The sequence below is a fragment of the Poecilia formosa genome, unplaced genomic scaffold, assembly GCF_000485575.1.
Source record: "Poecilia formosa unplaced genomic scaffold, Poecilia_formosa-5.1.2 Scaffold106, whole genome shotgun sequence".
NCBI lineage: Eukaryota > Metazoa > Chordata > Actinopteri > Cyprinodontiformes > Poeciliidae > Poecilia > Poecilia formosa.
In genome coordinates, this window is record NW_006800045.1 from 1881969 (window position 1) to 1896689 (window position 14721).

A 14721-nucleotide genomic window follows, 5' to 3' on the forward strand; every position below is an offset into this window, starting at 1 on the left:
CTTTATTCCTCCTATCCTGCATCCTTTATTCCTCCTATCCTGCATCCTTTATTCCTCCTATCCTGCATCCTTTATTCCTCCTGTCCTCTGTTGCGTTTCGCTGAACCGTTGCAGTTCGTACTGCAGGTTTAGTGAAACGATCTCTGGGGAATGACAGCGCCTCCGTTGGATTCACACAAACTGGCTCAGACTTTTAGCAGCAGCAGTTAGAGGTGAGGGATCTTTCTCAAAGCCCATTAGGAGGTTATTACTGGCTGCCATTGTGCTCTAATGAAGCGTGCAGGTCTTCAGGGCTGTTGTCTTGCTTTTATTGCCCCCCTGACACGTGTTGATTGTTATGTTTGTGGATGCATCCTTTGCACTTTAATAGAGTGTGTAATTGATGCTAAAAAGAGAGGAATGTCAGAAGGAGAGGGAAATGTTCAGCCATAGAGTTTATTTCTCCTGTTTTGTCCAGATTTTATGAAAAAAAATGTTTCCGCAGGTTAATTTTTTAGTGCAGTTTTCTGGATTTTATAATCAATCTGAACAACAAACTGATTCAGTTTTCAAACAAATTTTCAATTCAATTCAGTTTATTCATAAAAACAAATGTTTCGAGTAAAAAAAGTTATTTATTATTAGTTTGTCTTTTATTTCCAATGTAAAATTAACAATTCAAATGTTAATATAAACAAGAGTTTTGAATGAAAAGTAGTTGGAAGAAAAAAATAGTTTATAAACTTTTTTTATCAAAAAGGACATAAATTAGAGGATTATTTTATTTTAGTAATCGATTATTCTACCAATTACTCAGACGATTAATCAGATTAAAAATGGGCACTTTCTACATATTTTTCAATTAACTTCACAAGATTTTTAAAAAGTGCAAATAAACAATTCAATTCCTTTTCTAAATAAGAAAACAAACATTTTACAGCCAAAAATGCAATAATATAGCACTCTGGGTGAAACTAAACTGTATCACAGTTTCAGGTAAACATAAAAATATTTTTATCTTAAATGCAAAACTTATATATTATTTGTACAGTTTTGTTTTAATTGCTGCTCTGATTATGTCGCTCTTTCAGCAAATATATTTCTTTGAGTCTTTATAACCCAGTTAACGATTAAATGATTATTAAATTTGCTGACAGTTTTTTCAATAATCGATTAATCCGATTAATCGTTTGAACTTTACTGTGGCTGTGGTCTCTTTGGTTTTCATCAGAACTCCTGGAGCGTTTTGGATCAGCTGAAGGATTTAGCTGCATTGTCTGGACTTTCATTGTCTCAGTTCAGCTCTTTACAGGCTAAAGTCAGAGTGAGTTTTTTTTCTATTGTCGACTTTTTGCACCGAGCCTCTCCACTCCCTTCAGCTCAGCTGGTGTGTAAACTGGTTTTGGTCAGGCGTGCCAATCATAAATCCACATGTTCAGCGTATATGGGGTTGGACTTTCCCTTCAGGATAATTTACATTTTATATAAGCAGTCAGGGAAACTCTGTCAGATTCACTGGGTTGTGTTTTATACGATGCGGTTCTGAACTCTCTGACACCGTCTCGACATCCTCCGAGGGGGTCCTGTCAGCTCTCCGCTGCACTGACTAATAAAACAAGAATGTCGTAAAAATTCCTGGGAATAAAACCCCCAGTTCAAGGTAAATAGACTTATGCACTATTGTTATTATTAATGGACGAAAAAAAGGCTTTCACACAGACTTCTGTTGTTGATCTCTGTCAGTTTTATGAAATTGGTTGGACTTTTTCTGTTCTGTTGAAGCCCGTTAGCCTGATGCCACATAATCAGAACCAGTTTTATGAATTTTATTTATTCAGTAATTGGACTCTCGCTTTTGCCTTTCGCTCCTCCTTGGAACTGGTTCAGACTCAATCCACTGTGTAGAAAGGCAGCCATTTTGTTGCGTCGTTCACCATGTTGTAGTTTTACATCTGCAACATGGTGTCACTCTTTCCACAAAAAGCTAGCTGCGTTAACCCCCAAGGACCACTCATAAACATTAGCTCTGCTAACGCTAACTGGCTACATCAACATAACATTTAGCAGAAGCTAATGCTAACGCATCAGCCATGGTGATACCTCACGTCATCTGCTGCACCACATCACAGGTGCAGAATGTGGGGAGAGGAAACGGAGCTGCAGTGTAAACAGATTTCAAAATAAAAGCATGAATATAAAGGTAGAACTACTTGACGAATTCATAACAATTGATAACCAAAACTTTAAGAAAAATGTCAAACTTTATTCAAGTGAAAGCTTACAAAACAATTTGCGCTTTGCTTTCAAAGTTAGCAAAAGTGCTGAACAAAAAAATTAGCTGATTATTAGCATTAGCAAATTAGCAGTGTACAGTGAAGTGAGAGATGAATAGATAGATAAATATCAAGACTGCCATATTGGAGGCATCGCTGCAGTCTGTTGAGGTGAAGGAAAATCTGACCCAAAAGTCAGAAGTCTTTGCTCAATGGTTCAACTATCTGAAGAGAAAAATCTCTTGAATAATCTTCCTGAGCTGGGTCACCAGCCAAGTAAACATGTTTTACTTATTTAAAAAAATATGTTTCCAAAAATATATAGCTAATTTAGAGCTAAAATCTGCCTCAAATTAGTTTTACTTGTGTTGTTTTAGACCCTTTTGCTGACATAATGCATAAATTAAACAAATTGTTTATCAATAAATATGGAGTCTTACAGCGTCTCAAGGTATTGCAAATAGTAAAGAAAAGTAATGTTTTAGTAGCTCTGATTTTAGACATTTTAGTCAACAGAAAATTTGGCATCCAGCTGACATTTTAGCAATTATAGTTAAGCAACTGAACAAGGCGCACGTTGTACTTCACATTAAAATGACGGCGGAGAAAAGTGGCCAGGGTGCAAACTGCTGCTATAATTCTGTCATAAATGAGCGAAAGCAGAGCTCATAGTGTTCACTTACTAACGATCAAGTTTTATGGCCAGAAAAGACAGAGAAACGTGTGATTTCCTTGTTATTTTTAATGTGTCCGATGAGGCTCAACAGGCAGGTCTAAAGCAGTACATGTAGCAATTATAATGGGAACTCTGTTTAGAAAGATAATAAATAATTAATACTGAAGTCTAATTTTCTGGAAAGGTTTTTTAACAAAGTCTTGCTTTAAGGTTATTGTGCAATTATTCAGCCAAGTTATCGTACTCGTAAAAACATTTAGTACATTTTCCCATTAGTATATTTAATTTTTTCATGACTGAATTTTTCAGATTAAAAATGGAAAACAGAAAATTATATATTTTTTATAAACAAATTACCAGAAAATGTGTTTTCTTTTTTTGGAAATTACCCTAGAGAAGTTGTAAATTTACTACAGTTAAGTGGATTTAAAGGGGACCCGTTCTCGTTATGCAAAATTGACATTCCACTGGCACTGGGCCATCACCTAGCAACCCCAGCCCATCACCTAGCAACCCCAGCCCGTCACCTAGCAACCCATGCGGGACTCTGCTACGTTTGGTCAGTTAGTTCTACTGCTACAACATGGCTGCTTCATTTCTTTAACATTACTTTAAATTTTAATCAGTGATCTCAGCTTAACTGGCATCAAGAAGAGACTCACTTGGGTGATAAATATTTTTTTAATAGAAGTTATTCTTCGCTAAGAAAGAAAAAAACGTCCCTGAACACGGCTGAACGTGGTGAAACGTTTTATTTCTCTGGCTCGACTCCGGACTGCAAACCTGACTTGGGAGAGAATTTCCATTTCACACTCGGGTGAAGATTCAGACAGACACACAGGCCTTTCATTGGCTTATATTATGACAAGTGAAGTCAGTCATGTGAAGTGGAAAAATGAACGTTTTGCAAATGGTGACTTAAGAACAAAATAAGAACAGGTTGCAGAAACCTGAACTGCTAAAACATGTGTGTAACTTTTGAAAATGTTTCAAACATGAGGCTCTTTTTTTCCTCAAAGGGCTTCCAGGAAAATCCCAGTAAAAAAAAAAAAAAACAAGCCAAAACCTAGAATAAATCTATTTAAATCTATTTAATTTCCCTTTGGGGCCAATCAAGTATTTTAGAATTGAACTGAGTTGAATCCAACAGTGTAGATCCCCTTTAGCAGGATTATTTCTCAGAAAGCCACCACTGTTTTTTGCAGCATTGCTTCAGTCCTTTGAGTTTTCCAGACTTCAGTTTCTATACATGAATCTTTTTCAGCCATTCTGCCGCTGTGATTATGAGCCAGTTTGGGCCAAACATCAGCATTAGAAACAAAAAACAAGATGGAGACAAAACAAGTCCAAATCATCAGCCTCCCACCACCATGGCTGTCAGCTGGTTTGAGGCTTTTCAACAATTCCCCAGCGGTTTTGTGGTTTGTTCAGCTGGAACAATGCAAAACCAAGTTGTGCTGACAAAACATGTTTGCTCAGTTGTTTTCTATCTGTCCTGTAAAAACTCTAACAACTACAAACAACAAGACTTGTAGATTTTAAAAGGGACCGATTATGCAAAATTCACATTTTGCTAATTTTTGTACTTCCATTTGGGTCTCAACTGTTTCTAAAAGCAGACCACGTGTTTAGTGGTTGAGGGGGATGAATGTTAATAAATGTTAAAAAATTACATTTTGCGTGACGGAGTTAGCTTTGTAGTACCTAGCATACGTCAGTGAGGATTTAGCCTTTTCTTCTTCTTCTGCTTTTTTATGGCAGTTGGCAAGCAACATTTAGATGTGCATTACCGCCATCTACTGGATCGGGTGCTAAATATATTCAATCTTAAAAATAAATAATAATAAAACAAAATAAAAACTATATTCTATTAATTTTGTTTTCTTCAGGTACTTTAACAAAAAAAAGAAAAAAAAAAGAAAATAAGATTCAGAAGTTGAACGTATTTCCAAAAAGTCTTTTATGTTCAACTGTAATTTATTGTTGTGTAATTAATTTTCTCGTTTGAATATTTGGGACAAAACAATAAGTTTCACTGTTTCTTCTTGAAAACAAAAATCATATTTTCCTGTAGAATGTTTTTTAAATTAAAGTTATCGAATTAAACAGCCAAAAGTGTTTTTTAAATCTGAAATAAGGTTTGTTGTTACAACTAATCGTGGATCTATTTGGATATTTTTCCCTATTAATTCACCTGGTATTGTCTCTGTAAAATCGGTTTTCTTTTTATTGTTCAGTCTTGTTTTCTTGTATCACATTTGGACTCTGAGACACAAAGCTGCCTCCTATCATCTGAAGAGATTATTATCCAAACTGCAGAGTTAAAGGAAGCTGAATGGAGTTTAAGTCCGAATATGAATTAGGGAATTCCCAAATTCCTGACATCTTTACATAATCACACCCACCTGCACTGCTTGGGTTTGGAGTAACACCTGTAATTTCTGTTGAATCTGTGCAGCTGAAGCAGAGTTTTATTCCAGATCCATGTGTGATTTTTCCAGATGCTGCGATAAGCTTCAAGGAAGTAGCTTAAAGTTTTGTGAACCATTAGTTTCCATGCATCCTGCAGCATCTGCCAATCGCCATCTCATTTTAAAAATAAGTCCCATAACAATAATCTAGTTTATTTTTTATTATTTAAGCTTAAAACTGTTCTAATTTATAGCGATGTTAAAAAGTGCTGATCTGCTGGCTTCGCCATGTGTTTTATATGAAACAATACAAACTTTGGTTCTTGGCACAACTCCTGTTTTTGGAGCCTGATGTTAGATTTAGGGGAGGAATGGAGCTTTGTTCAAGTCTGATTTATGCTTTGGATTTTTAAAAAGGTCCAAGAGAAGGAATATTAAAACAAGATGGGATCACAAACTGAATATAAACACAAGAACTTGATTATTCAAGATGGATCAGATAAATAAGTCTTAGTTCAGTAACATGTGCAGCTGTGCTCAGAGCTCAGAGCAGAGGGATGTAGATTATACGCAAAAGTTTATGCAAACTTGACAATGACAGTCAGCTGAAGGCAGCTGAAATGGTTCGAGTAAATGACAGGTATGACCTGGAACAGGTGAGCAGCCAGGTACCAATCAGCTGACAGAAAACATATTCAATCACCTGCTTTCTATTTATTTAGAACAGTTTCCTGCTCTAAATCGCATTTCAACAAGTGGCAAAACATAAATTCCCTCTGATTTAGTCCAATCGGTGCCCTCCCATACATGAAGAACATGCATGTCAAAGTAAGTGAGGTTTTTATTTAGGCTTGGAAGCCCCATCAGGTCTTCCCATGAAATGCTGTGATATATCAGTTTTCCTCTGGAACAAACATTACAAATGAGTTCAGGTATATTCTAACAACCCTCAAGTGTTGTGTAAAACATTTTCTGCAACCATCATTTCTTCCAAGCGCTGTTAAATCCTAAAGTGTATTAAATCAAGCAACTCCACTGCAGAGAGTAATTTATGCAGCAAGTGTCTCAGGAGAAGTTTCAAGGTGGTTAAAATAACTTTAAAGAGCTTTGCAGTACTTTGTGGTTAACTTACAGAAATAAACAGCAAGCTTTGCAGCCTCCAACTATTAGTTCAGCTTGTTGATCTGTTATTTAGGACAGTATGCTGATCAGGTTAGATTTGTGAACTTCCAGAAAACACAGGAGAAATATTTACATCATCCCTTAGTTTAGCTTGCTAATTAGCACTACACGCTAACACAAACCTAATTTGAGCTCAAGAAAAATTTGCTTCAGGAACTGAACTGAGTGTTATAATAGACTTGTATGATTCGCTTTCACAAAAATGGTAACATTTCCCACATTTACCTGCTAATTGGTTAGCAAGTCAGATTTGTGCTAACAGACTAATTAGCTCTCAATGCTAATTACTCTGCAGGTTTGTATCATTTATGCTGATATAGAACCGTGTTGGGCTAATGGCTACTTAAATTACTCCTGGTTTTATCCCAAATTTATTTATAAAGATTTAACTATGACAAAATATTACAAATTTGATGAAATACTACCAAAAAATGAGCTGTAGGGGACGATGGGAAGCCTGTTTATCTCCAAAACACAAACAGTTCTCATAAGTAGCCTGCTTTTTGTGGTTTATTTTAAGTTTTATTTTATTTTGTGTGTTCAGTATGTTCTGGGCACAGGTTAACTGTTGCTGACAGAGAGGTTAATGAAGAGGGGGTAGCTGTACCGCAGAGAGTTGGTGTGATTACAAACCCAGAGCTCCTCTCCTCTTCCTCTGCAATCCTCATCCTGCTGCTCACTTCCAAAAGGCAAATAAATCTTCATCACTTGTCAGCTATTCCTGTACAGAAAGGGGCAGGGGAAGAACAGATGCTTTACTTTTTCTTCAGTAGAAAATAATCTGGGATTTGGATTGGGAGGTTATGACTGTTTACAGGGCCGGTCCAAACCTTTTTGGGGTCCTGAGCAGATTTTCATTTTTGGCCCCCAAAACCAACATTTCACACCAGATGCTTTATCATTCCTAAGATACTTTGTATATGTAACATGCATATTATCATTAGCATCATTTGTAATCCTGCTAGTGTTGGCTATTGATTTTAATCATGCAGGAGTAACAGATGATAAAAAGGGGAATTTGAAATGCAGAGTGGTATTGACGTGCATCATATCATTTTATTTACTTGAAAGTAACATCAGCTGATAAACACTACATTTACAGTAAACAAGTGAAATTTGGTATATCTAAAAACAATCTAGAAATTGTTCTTACATGTGAAGGTAGTTTGTATTAGTCAATGTTTAAATTTATTACAATCAGCTATTGTTTTTTTGTTTTTGTTTTGTTTTTAGAAAGATTGCAGCCAACATTATCTTACAATCTCAGTAGCATTTTAGTCGGAAATATCAAACTTCTTCAAGTCAAATTAGTTTGCCTGTTTTTATTTTTATTTTTAGGGTGAAAAACTCTTGTAATCATTATTGTAGTCTGGAAGATCTCACAGTTTCCTGGCACTTCATCTGATTCTCTGAAACATTTTTCTCAGACTCTTAAATGGTAAAAAAAGCTTATGTGTAATATATAATGTATATTATATATACAGGAAAACCTTTGGTAGTCATGTAATTTTGATGAAACCTCTAGACAAATACAACTAAATTTAATTTGTACCAGAAAATGCAGTGAAAAAATTAGAGAAAGTTTTTGGAATTGTAATAGTGTAATTTCTTGATTTATTTTTTGCAGATTTAGAGGATGAAGTGACACCAAAGTGACTCTCTGAGCCCTGACATCATTACAAACGGAGCAGAAAAACGAGGTAACATTGAGAATTGAAAACATTTTGACTGAAATCGGACCAAACTGCGGATATGAACAGCTTTACGTTAGCAGCTCTGAGCATCTGGACGTTGGTCTGATAAACACAAACAGTCTGGTTTTAATCCACAACTGGATTCCAAAGCTTTCAACATTTTTCAGATTTTTTCCTCTATTTTTATTGATAAACACAATCAGACGAGGATTATCGCTATCGACTTTCAAACAGATGTCGCTGTGGCACGTTAGTAGAGGACAGAGATGGATGTTGTTTTGATTTGTGTTGGGGAAAAAAGAACAAAAGGAATTCATTTGGTCCGATTCGAGATGTTTGGATGTTCAGAGATGGATTCTGCAGGAGAAAAAGTTTATGTAAATAAATTGAGAGATTTAGTTGTTTAATCTTTAGACTTGGTCTGAAAACACAAGACCAGGTTGTTACCTCAAACACAATGTACAGCAAAACATCCTGGAAAAATGGAAAAAGACAATAACAGAAGAAAAATTCCTGACATCAATTTACAACACCAGCAATGATGGAAAACTCCTGACTTTGTAAAAAAGTATATATATATTTCCTTTATTATATGGTATTGGTTAATGTAGAGGTATGAAAACCTTTGGTCAAAAGGACATGAAGGCCAAAAAACTATTTTTTTAATTAAATAAAACAATCAGATTTGTTGTTGGGAATTCATGTTTTGTTTTACAAAATGTAAAAAGGATTTTACAAAAACCAAAATGAGGAATTATGTTTATTTTCTAGGTATAAAAAAAGAAGCTAATTTAGTCATTTCTCGTTAATAAATAAAAAAAGCTGATTAAAAAACAGTAACTGGATGTATGTGGAGCTTGCAAGACGATGCAAAAATTCTGGATGTTTAAAGATGAATAATTTGTGTTGACAATATTTTCCACTGTAATATGTTTTATGTGATAATTTTGCTCCAAAAAAATAAATATTTTTAATAATAGAATAATAAATTAAAAGTAAAATGTAAAAAATAAATTGACAAAGTCTACACCAAACATTTTGTACCTAATAGCTGACTGACCATTGAAGATTTCTTGAAAATCTGGATAAATGCTGATCAAGACTCATCCTAAAGCTGCCGTCTAACATTTTGAGTTTCCAACAACACAACTTCTGTAAATAAATAAAACCATAAACTAAAATAAAGCCAAAAATTAACAGAAAAGACTTAAAACAATGAAAACTCAGTCAAATTGAAGCTGATTGGTTGTTTACAGTACGAAGCACGGCCTGCTGAATCCGCTCTTGGACGAATTGTGTGAGTTTCCATCTACAACAACATATTTCTTCACCCCAGAGACCATGAGTCATCTGTGACCTTTGACCTCCTCTAATATGAGCCAGCGAATCATGTTTCATCAGGCCCAGAACTGGAGGTGAAGAGTGTCTGAAATGATCTAAAAGCAGAGATTCAGATTTAATTAATAAAAGTTTCATTGGATTTAGATGAGGGGTCCTTCTCACAGACGGGCTGCCCCTGGCTGAGCCTGCTGAAAAACCTTTGTGGACAAATAATTGATGTTTAAGATGTTTGGTTTGTGTTGCACAGATTTAGACCAAATAAATAAATATAGATAAAGCGTCAGAGTGCTGGTAATGCCACAGAAACCCAGAATAATTATGATTTTGGTGTTAAAACTGGATCTGAGCCTCTGAATCTGGGAAACCAGCAAACAATTAATGATCTGGATTAAATCAGAGCCACTAATGATGAAATCAGTTTTCTCATAAAACAAAACAAAACAAAACAAAAAAAATAGGTCTTGAATCCATGTGTGTTAATTCTTTAGTTTTTCAGTTTCAAAATAAAAGTTTAGTTTTTGTCTTAAGATTTGATTAGAAAAATGACAATTTCAAGAATAAAAAAAAATACTTTTTATTCCATGCATTTTTATATTATTTTAAGGAAAAGCTTAATATTTGGTTATAGTATTTGGGACTTAATGGTGGAACCCCAAATCATAGTCTCAAGTGTTTGTTCACAAACATTAACATGTTTGTGAACAAACTCTTCTTCTTTGGTGACTTCTGTCGTTTCCTTAAAAAGTTCATCTAAAACTAAAACCTTAAAATGTCATAAATACATTTTAAAAAGTAAGTTAGCCTTTAATATGTTAAAGACCAACTTTAATATATGAAACTTGCTAACTTGTCTTGTATGTTCTGTGTATTTTTATTTATTTACTCAGACATCTTCAATGTTCTGTGACTCGAGTCAGTTGAGGCTACCGCTAACTAGCTGCTAACATACATAACTTTTTCTTTTTTCTTTTTGTAAATCTATTACCAGTTGGCTGAATGAAGTTCTTGTATTTCTGTGAAGATACTGGTTTTAAATTCCATTCATACTTTTCTTAAAAAGGTTTTAAATTGTCTTAATTCAGATTTTTAAGGTCTTAATTTGGTGAAACCTGCAGAAACTGTTTCTGAATTTTTATTTTGGATTTAGATAGGTTAATCAAAAATCAGTTTAGTTTGCGTTTACTTTTTTTAATTCAGGTTTTAAAAACTGAGTGGGGAAAAAAACACGGTGCTTTGTGCAATTTTGTTTTGAAAGAGAATAACCAAAGAACAAAATACATGAATTTTCTTGCAACATTTCGAAAAATGTTTGGGAAACATGACTTGCAATCTATCTTTCTGCTTCAAGGACTTGGTAAATATTTATATTCAATCATTATAAATGACTTGGAAAGGGTTTTTTTTCCCCTCCTTTTTTTGGGACAAATGATGGTGAGAAAACAGTTTGAAGGAAGTAGATAAAAGGGACTTTGTAGGCGATCAGACTAATTAGAGGAAGCTAATGCTAAAGCGTCTGCTGAAGACATAACTTAACGGCCCCATAGGCTGCAGACAGAGGAAGGAAAACGCCAGAGAAACCGAATTCCCTCCGTTTCAGTGGTTTTTGTGTCTGGAGCCGTTGGTGTGCAGCAGAGCCTCACAAGGGACGCACAGATCATGTGGCGGCAACCACACATGGACGCCTGCAAACACATCGCTGGCGAACACACACAGCCCTGACCTTTGACCTCCACACCATGGGGGACCCTGTAAATCACTAAAAGGTCAAAGCTAATTTTTTTCAGGACCACACAAACCCCCCAGTTTGCTTCCAGGCACACCGCCCCCCTCCTGCAACACTTTTCATCACCTGAGGAATGTTGATGTCTCATTTCACTTTTCGCATCGGTGAAAATCTTAAAAAATTTTAAATCATAAAACTATTTCCAGTTTTTGTAATCCATGAAATGCAAGTTATTAATTAATGAGTTAATCTGAAGTTGATCTTATCAGCATTTTCTTAAAACCCTTTTTCTCTTATATCATAAGGGCTGACTGTGAAGAGCTGAATTTTTCATAATGTGCATAATTTTAAAACGCACATCATCTTTGAAAGTTTTTGTCAGCTGTGTTAAATACCGACTGAATAAACAGACAAAGTTGTGGTTTTCTCACATTATTAAACCTGGACAAATTTATAAAACAGGAATCTTCGACAGGTCATTGTAAAGAAGAAAAAGGAGAACATTTCTGCCAAAAACCTCAAAAATGTTTAGAATAATTTCAAAATTTCTGTCAAAATGTGTCAATAATCCACCATGAACAGAGAGATGTTTACTGCCAGTGATGCGGACCATATTGAAGTGGACAGAATCTGAGATGAAACTTTCTGCCGTCAGGTCAGTTTACCTTTAATTTGTTAGTTTTCCTTTTTATTCAGCTTCTTCTTCTTGTAGCGCCTCTGAACACGTGGTTATGGCTCTTGAAGGAACGTTAAAACTTTGCGATAGCCCTCAAAAATCAACCGTGCTACCTGGCGTTAGCAGGTGATCCCTCCGCCTTTCTCTCGCATCATCCTCGCCTTCGTAGCAAATCAGTAATTTATGCTTTAGAAGTTGACGCATCTCCGCCGTGAATCAGCGCCGATAAGATGATGGCATAATGAGCCTGTCGAGTGTTTGTTTTTCACAACAGAACAGCATAAAGTTAATCTTACGTCCCAAACCGATCTTTGTTTGGACCGTTTCTATTTACCACAGTTTAGCTACGGCCGCCATCTTTGATGCTGTACCAATCAGCGGTTCCGTTTAAGGACGATCAGCGGCGCCCTCTGCTGATTGGCGGCCAAACTACATCACTAAAAGAAGATCTAAGCAGACTTAATCTGATAAAACATTTGATAGACAACTGTAAGTTGATTTATTTTTGCATTTCAAATTAAATAAACTTTGACTCAACAAATGAGTCAAAGTTACTGAAAACTCAGTAATGGTGATCGGAGATTCGTCCGATCTGAACAAACACAAGCATGCTTTTCTGTTTAATTAGAAAAATTGACATTTGATAATTATAATAATTCATGTATTTTTTGTAAATACATCTATGATCCTTTCCATAGTTCCAAAACTCATATTTTAAGGCCACAGAATCTCAAATTTACGCATCAGATCATTTTATTACTGTCATTTCTTTTTTGCTGCGTCTGATGTATAGTTTGTTTGTGTTTTTTTTTTTTCTTTTAATCCTCTGCAGATCCATCCTTTCGTGCAAACGCGTCTCTGTCACTTTATTTCTGTGAAACATCTTCTGCTGAGGTTGGGTCGGCATGTTAAACACTTTGTTTTTGCCACATTGACTCGTTCTCGGGGATAAATCAAGTTCTACTGACCTTCGTCTTTCTTCCAAACGGTAGATGTTTGCATTGATATTTTTGCCAGTTGTCTTTGTATTCCTGTTTAATTTAGCTTCATCTTCTGCTGTCAACGCACCACAGCTCCGCCTCTCCTGTCTGTGCTGCTCTGCTTCAGAACCACATGGGGTGGTTTGCAGGAAATCCCCAAATTCCTTTTGAGAAACACAAAGAAAACAACACACTACGCATATCCTAAACAAATGAGCTAATTAAAAAGTTTGAATTAAAAAGTCAACAGAAAGCAAAATATTCTGTTGATTATTAGATAAAAGTAGCTTCTCTAAACTCCAAATTGAAAGTTTGACTTTTTGTGGCGCACCACGATGCACAGTTCCTTTGAGTCTTCAAAACAAGAAAGACAAGAAAACATGTCACTCTAGCAAGGAAGATGTTTTGATTTGGGAGAATTATTACATGGTTGCATTTTTGGAAGAAGCACACCATACCTGGCTTGTCTGCATGTTCAGTCAGAACAAATTAAAATTTATAACAGCTGAAACTGTGAAAAACAAACTTGGAAGAGTTTAAAATCTCACATAACAAAGCTTGGCATCAAATCTTCAGGGGAACCATTAAATTTCCTACAATTTTTCCAAAAAACATCTAAAAAGAAAAAGAGTAGGAAAGAGAAGTTCAGCAACTGAATTATTTTATGCTGATTGATTATTTGAAGTGATTTAACTTCAGTTTATTACTCAAATTAGTTTAAAAGTTTTCTAATGGTGAATTAGATTATTAAATATTTCAGAAAAATCCTCCACATTTGGATACAAGAACGTAACTTGGCACAGATTTTCCCTGGAGCCGATTAAAAAGATGAAAACTGATTTAATTTGGTTCATAAAATAATATTTAAGCACTTGATTGTTATCTTATGCGTCCATTTGAAGTCTGCAGGGCCACTTTAAACGCTATTTAAAGTGGCCAAATCCAAGTGGCCAGATCCAGCCCGCTGTATACAGCGGGCTGGATTTGGCCCCCGAGCCTCGAGTTTGATGAAGTTCTAAATAAACAATCATTAAAAAAGGTATTTTATCAACATTTAAAGATGATAAATCGTCCAAACAAAGTTCGGTTCTGATCTCTCCTATTGACTACTTAAAACAGTTTCTGGCCTCCGGTCCGGAGTATACTCGGATTCTGGGTCAGGACTACGACCTGGGTTGCTCTGACCTACTTCCATTGACAGCATGAGGCATTCCTGCCAGGATGTTTGTTCTTGATTTAGTTTATCTGCTTATAAACTCTAAAATGTTGAAGTCGTTGCACAAAAAAGAAAAGCTGGAGCTTCAGGATGTTTGTTCAGACCCTGGATTGCAACAGTCCGACCCTGCGGGACAAATTCACGCTGCGTTTCTGCTGAACAAAATGCATGAGAAAACCCAACATGCACACAAATCATCTCTATATTATCGACCATGTGGAATCAAAATCACGTTTGTATAAAAATGCATCAATCACAGAAATCTGTTTCATTCCTTTACATGATGAAGACGACGCATAAACCTTTACATTTTTTATGTTTCAGCAGTTATTCCAAGGTTTTAAGTGTTTTATTTTTAATCTTCTGCAGGACATTTAAAGAAGATTTTCTGCAGAAGAACTGGAATATGTTTGAAGTTTTGGTTTGGATTCATTTAGAGGGAAAGCAGATGATTACAATTAAGTTTTAATGTTGTTTTGGCTCCAACCAAACTGCAACGACCCACATGAAAAAGTGAGCAGATGTCAAACAGATTGTCTTGCACAGCTTGTTGTTTTCTGGACATGGACT

At 35.5% G+C, this 14721-nt stretch overlaps 1 protein-coding gene and 1 long non-coding RNA gene across 13 annotated transcripts in view; one reads left to right on the top strand and one right to left on the bottom strand.

Moving 5' to 3' along the window:
• LOC103143252 (uncharacterized) overlaps positions 1 to 12028 on the bottom strand; it is a 20425-nt gene extending 8397 nt beyond the window's left edge. For both annotated transcript variants that reach the window (XR_476774.2, XR_001663012.1), the window contains exons 1-2: positions 11945 to 12028; positions 7155 to 7242 (exon numbers count right to left, since the gene is read on the bottom strand). This is a non-coding gene — a long non-coding RNA (uncharacterized LOC103143252). The remainder of the gene's footprint in view (positions 1 to 7154; positions 7243 to 11944) is intronic.
• The window catches only part of ripor3 (RIPOR family member 3), a 37214-nt gene that overhangs the window by 3494 nt on the left and 18999 nt on the right, over positions 1 to 14721 (top strand). For 2 of the 11 annotated variants that reach the window (XM_016675135.1, XM_016675132.1), the window contains 2 exons: positions 8149 to 8221; positions 14521 to 14664. The exons of 1 other annotated variant lie outside the window; for it this stretch is intronic. In XM_016675135.1, coding sequence (XP_016530621.1) covers positions 14657 to 14664 — 8 coding nt within the window. In that variant the 5' untranslated portion in view covers positions 8149 to 8221; positions 14521 to 14656. Of the gene's footprint in view, positions 1 to 1210; positions 1304 to 6061; positions 6168 to 8148; positions 8222 to 12357; positions 12445 to 12787; positions 12944 to 14520; positions 14665 to 14721 lie in introns of those variants that run through there. 8 more of the 11 variants (XM_016675136.1, XM_007559712.2, XM_016675134.1 and 5 more) reach the window with 7 other exon arrangements.